At 39.2% G+C, this 6136-nt stretch overlaps 1 protein-coding gene across 2 annotated transcripts in view; it reads left to right on the forward strand.

Moving 5' to 3' along the window:
- Window positions 1-202: 202 nt before the first annotated feature.
- The window catches only part of Ssh2 (slingshot protein phosphatase 2), a 288998-nt gene continuing 283064 nt past the window's right edge, over window positions 203-6136 (forward strand). Inside the window, exon 1 of one of the 2 annotated variants that reach the window (XM_004635379.2) lies at window positions 203-494. In XM_004635379.2, the coding sequence (XP_004635436.1) occupies window positions 432-494 (63 nt within the window). In that variant the 5' untranslated portion in view covers window positions 203-431. The remainder of the gene's footprint in view (window positions 495-6136) is intronic. The other variant, XM_004635378.2, reaches the window with a different exon arrangement.

A 6136-nucleotide genomic window follows, 5' to 3' on the forward strand; every position in this document is an offset into this window, starting at 1 on the left:
CACCCCGCACCCCGCACCCCGCACCCCGCATCCCGCGCCCAGCGCGGTCTCTGTACCAGGAAGGAAATCCGGGAGGGGGCGGCGGCCCGAGGCGCACGCACACTGCCAGCTTCCGGCAGTCGAGGGGTTAAAACCAAGCGGCGGCGCGCGCGGAGGGGAGAGGCGGTTGCTGACAGGTGGCGCCTGCGCACTGGGAGCGCTCATTGTGCCCCGCAGCTGCCGAGCCGCCCGCCCGCCCGCCGCCCGCTCGGCGCGTCAGTCGGCGAGGAGTCCAGTGGTGGGTGCGGAGACTGAGACCGTTCCCGCGGCCTCCTCTTCCTCCCCGTTCCCCTCACCCCTACCCCGTACCCTTCACCCTCTTCCCGGCTCCGTCAGCCCCCACTCCACTCAAGACGAGAATGCCCTGCCCGGAACAGCCTAGCAGCGCCTAGATGGCTTTGGTCACGGTCCAGCGGTCACCTACCCCCAGCACCACCTCCAGCCCCTGCGCTTCGGTGAGTCCCTCCGGGCGGCCGCTCCGCTTGCTTCTGTCACTGCGGCTCCGCTTTGCCTCAGCGGGTCCCGCCGAACGCCACTGCGCACGCGCCGCGCCGCTTCCCAGGCCTTGGCACTCTGCTGCCGCGAACCCCCCACACCCTCTTCTTACTGATGAGCAGCAGGAACTGCACGACGTTGGTTTATTGCCCCTATCACCCTGAGCACCCAGCTTCTCACAGTCCTCGCCCTGAAATCCCCGGTGGCATGCCTTCCAATGCTTGAGCATTTCCTTTCGAGAATGACTCATTCTTGCTTTTCACCCTCCCCCTTCTTTACCCTCTGTTGCTCTGCTGCAGGGAGGGGACCGAGGGTCTCCAGGGTTGGCCCTTACCCTCACCCACACCCTCTCAGCCACACGATTTCAGGAACCCATTCAGTGTCTGCACACCGCTTACCCTTCTCCAGATTCGCCCGGGTGTGTGCCTACCCACCTAGCCACTTGCCGTCTTTCTTGAGCTCTGTACTATATTCAAGCTTCTTTGGACTGCTGACCGGTAGTTATTCCTTGGTTTCTTCCGTTCCCCAAACGGTGGGAGTTGGGTCTCTTTTGCTTCTCGGACTTCTTACCTTTCTTCAAGGAGGTCCTGAGGCACCTGGTGCTCTTCGGTGACCAGTACCAATTCATTTCCATCTTACGGACATTTATGTCTTAGATTCATTGCTCAGGATCATTCTTGTTCTAAGGTTGTGTTCGAATGGCTTCTTACTTCAGATGCCTATGCTAATAAAGCATGCTTCCCGATGAAAAATACACAGTAGCTACCCTTTTCCTGCTGGGCCTGTCTTTGCCTCAGCCTCATTCCTTTACTACTCTTTACCTAGGCTTCATTTTTTGAAAATATTTGTTTAAAAATGAAATATTGCACCAGTGGAGCAAAATGGACTTAAAAGTCCTAAACATCTAGATGTTTTAGAGAAAACCAGGCTAAATGAAAATGTGAAAACTATGTTGAATTTCCTACAGATTATAATTTTAAAAGTAGTGTTGGTGGATTTAGTAATATCGAGTTGCAAAAAGATATTCTATAAAAATTATACTGCCTTCTATTATATAGAAATTGGGATTACTCAAAATTTGTTAACTGGGATGTATGGTTTGATATCTTCAAAAAATGCTGGCCTGTGACTTTAAATAGCTTCTTACATTTCAATTTTTTTGTGTGCATAGCTGTATTTTTATCTTTTCTGAGTTTTTTTCCACATTTTTTGGACCAAATTCAGTTGTATCTTAATTAAAGAAGTGATTATATTTCAAAGATTGACCTATCTGTCATGTTCCAGAAAGTAGACAAGTAGGATTCTTGGACAGAAGTTTAGGAAGGTAGATTTCCAGTCACTGAAAAGAATTTTGAAACAAGGGAGTACACTGCTTTGTAATATGTTGAGTATCTATTGCTAGAAGTGCAAGTGTTCAAGCAAAGGCTGGAGGACTTTTCCCATGGGAGATGGTTTAAAGAATTCCTGTAGGAGGGGACTCTAAGGCTCTGTCTTTAGGATTGTATGACTTGAGAATTATTGTACTTCAAAGCTAGTAAAACATTTTAAGATCCTCTAAAGACAGGTACTACAGGAATAGAAATTTAATATATTTTACTTTTATGTGCAGTACTTCAGGGTTGATTTTGGAAAGTCATTAACATACTGTTAGACCATCTTTAATTCATTCCACAAGTGAACTCTATGGTTTGTGGTTAGGAGACCAGATTTTTGGCTGAGAAAGCAATTGAGGGTTAGTACATGCTTACAGACTAGAAACCAGTATTACAATAACATTTTTACCAGGTATTGTTGAAAATGATTTATGCAAGAGTAGTACATTTATTAAGTTGTTATCATACCACTTTGTTGAAGTGATTGATTGGTGTATAGGATTTGGCTTTCTTACCCAAAACAAGGGTTAGTTTAGAATCTTAGAGTATATTTATAATCCCTTTTGACATAGGTAACTAAATTGATCATGTGGCAAACTCTGCTTTTAAGTTTAATCACTGATATTTCTATATAAACTAGCCTGGTCATTTCAATTATTTATACTTAGCCTTGGGTACAAAGGAATCCTGGCACTGATATGTGTAACAATTACCATTGTTAGTGTGACTGATAAACCAGTTATCTTTCCTTTTAAATTTGAATTCATCCAAAGCTGTATGCAGCTAAGTAGTTTCATGGTCCTTGTGCTCCAGTGTTTGACTGCTGTCTGACTTGCATATGTATTGCTGTTGTATCTCTTGGGGAAAGACTTAGTTGGGTTGGTCTAGAAAATTGTAAAAGAGAAAATTAATTTTATGAGGCTGGAAATTTAATTTTTTTCCATTAGTCACTGTAAGTATTCCGTTTTCACTACTGGATTGGAACATGTTAATACTGTTCTTCAGTAGTCCTTCTTTAGGTACTAAACAATTGATTACTTTTCTAGGCCATTATGTATATTAAGATGTATAAAACATTTACCTACTTTAAACATATACATCAGGACTACATAATCTGTGTGCCAAGGGCAGCAGAGGAAAAACAATCATGAGATGGGAGGTTAGAAAAGGAGAGCAAGAGGAATAATACTGTATGTGTGTGAGGAATGAGTTCTTACTGGTCATAAGTATTGTCTGAGTTCAGATTAAGATAAATTCACTAATTGCGGTGATAATAAGTAATAATAATATCTGGCATCTCTTGGGTCTAGGCATTGTGTAAAGTACTTTATATAAATGGATTAACTCATTTACTCCTCATAATATGCCTAAAGGGAGATATTCTTATCCCCATATTATATATTAAGAAACAAAGGCAAGAAGATATTAAGGACCATGCCCTGTGTTACTCAGCCAGTAAGGAACTAAAGTTGTAATTCAAGCCCGGATCGCCTAACTTTAAAATCTGCCATCTTTTCCATAGAATATCTTTCCCAGAGAATACCCTGGGAGAGAAGCTGCATGCACCAAGACTAAGAGACAAAAATGTATATGTCATATCTGAAGGAACTAAATAGGCCAGTTTGAGGAACTATTTGGAAGAATAGTAAGAGATAAGGGTGAGGAAATAGCTAGGGCTTTGCAGAGACATCTGAGCTTAAGTGTTTGAACTAGCTGAAGAAGGTAATGGAGAATCCTCAGAGGTTTTCAACAGATATGCCCACAGTAGTGTTGTAAGAAAACTGATCTAGGATCTATGAACCAAAGGGATTTCAGAAAGAGAGAAAGTAATGAGTAGAACCTTATAGAGGCTGTTGTAGCCCAGATGTGAAATAACAGCTGCCTAAACTGGGATTTTTGAATTAGCAATGGGATAATGGGACATACATCAGAGATTGTAGAAAACACTCAAAGGACTTAGGGATTGATTAAATATAGGAAAAGAAAAATCAAATGGCAATTCTTGGAATATATTTTTCTTCCTAGAAAATAAATGTTTTATAGGACTAGAGGAATACTTTAGTGGTTCAGTGGTAAGAGCTAGTTAGTGTTTAGCATGTGAGATGCCCTGAGTTCAATACCTAGTAGTAACAACAACAACAAAATTTATCTTTTTCCTTCTATTCTTTTTCAGTATGAATTTTTCTGTTTGTAATTTAAATGTTGGGTTTTTTTATTTTTTATTTTTGAGACAGGATGTCACTGAGTAGTTTAGGCTGGCCTGAACTCACCAGGTAGCCTACGCTGGCATCAAACTTGTGGCAATCCTTCTGCTTTAGCCTCCCAAGTGCTGGGATTATAGGTATGCTCCACCATGTCTGGCTTTATAATTTACCCTTAATTTTAAAATTATGTCCCAGTAATTGTACATAGTTATAGGAAACCAGAAGGGATGATTGGAAATATGTACACAATGTATAATGATCAGATGAGGATAATTGGAATAGCTATCACTTTAGACATTTATCATTGCTCTGTGATAAGAAATTCAAAATTCTCTCTGCTAGCTATTTTGAAATATATAATTATTGCCAGCCATAATTATCCTACTGTGTTATAGACTATTACAAGGTATTTCTCCTATTCAACTGTACTCTTGTATCAGTTATCCTTTCACCTTTCCTCCGCTCCTTTCCCAGGCTGTGGTAATCACTGTTCTCTGACTTCTGTAGGATCAATTTTTAGCTTTTACATGTGAAAGAGAACATGCCATGTTTCTCTTTCTGTGCCTTATTATAATGTTCTCTAATTCTGTCCATTTTTCTACAAAGTGATAAATTTTTTACTGATATTTTCTTTATCTGTTGATGAGCACCTAGGTTGATTCCATAGCTAGACTGTTGTAAATAGTGCTGCAGTAGATATGTAAGTGAAGATATTTCTTTGATGTACTGATTTTATGTCTCTTGTATATACATCCAATAGTGGGATTTCTGGATCATATGGCGGTTGTTTCTGCCTTTTTCAAGAAACTTCATACTGTTTCATAATAGCTGTACTAATATACATTCCTAAAAGCAGTGCATAAAAATTCCTTATGGCATTCTTACCAGCAAAAAAAATTCTGTTTTTTATTGACAAAAATTGTATTTGTTTATGGTGTGCAACATGATGGCTGGATATGTGTGTAACATTGTAGAAGAGATTAAGTGAAATTAATGTATCCATCACCTATCATACTTTTCTTGTGATAAAAACATTTAACATTCCACTATCTTTACAATTTGTAAGTATATAATACAGTATTATTAACTATAGTCATCATGCTGTACAATAGAACTCCAGAATGAATTCTGCTGCAATTTTATGTTTGCCAATAACTTATTTCCCTCAACCTTTCAATATGGTTTGAATTTTCTTAATTGATACTTACATTAATCCAAGGTCATATAAGCACAATACCATAATAATCTCTTTTCAGTAGTGTTTTATACTTTGCAGAATGTGTTTGTGTTTGTGCTGTAATTTAATTGTAGGTTAAAAGACAACAAATGTTACAAAACTGGCTGGTATAAGAACCTGCACCAGAATAAGTTCCTTGGTTCCTTGTCCACATCTCTTTCAATGATACAAGAGAAACAGCATATGCAGTTTCTGATACTGAGTCTTGACAACTAATTGAGTGAAGAGCAAGACTTGAGATATAATCAAGAATTTACCCTCCTTGAAGTTCCTTTATATTGCAACATTGACAAATGATTCTAGAATAGAATCATCCAAGTTGTAGAACTTATTTTTAGATGATATCCTTATTTGAAGTCCATCAACTCTTAATTTACACTGAATGTTTATAAACATAGTTAAACTAATTATGTTATAAGTAAGTTAAACTTACTCTTGGAAGAATGCTAACGGCAAAGTAGGAATATGAAGTTATAGGTGCTGCAAAAGGCAGGCCCCCTTAATGCTAGGAAATGATAACTGATCGTTTGATAGCAAGAGAACAAGAGAAGAAGGCTGGCAAGAGAAAAAAGTAAGCAATTCTTTATTATTTAATGTAAGACAGATACCGCTTTAGGACTCAGTAGTTCCCAAGAGACATTGTTATGTTTATAATGATGACCCTGAATCATTATAAAAAGACTTAAGCTGTTTGGTCTTGATTTATACAATAAAGATTAAGTGTAATTTTTTAAAAAAACTAGATTCCCTTCCAAGTTTCACCAAAGTTTTTTTTTTTTTAAATCATT

Source organism: Octodon degus, unplaced genomic scaffold (genome assembly GCF_000260255.1).
Source record: "Octodon degus isolate 3935 unplaced genomic scaffold, OctDeg1.0 scaffold00072, whole genome shotgun sequence".
Taxonomy (NCBI): Eukaryota; Metazoa; Chordata; class Mammalia; order Rodentia; family Octodontidae; genus Octodon; species Octodon degus.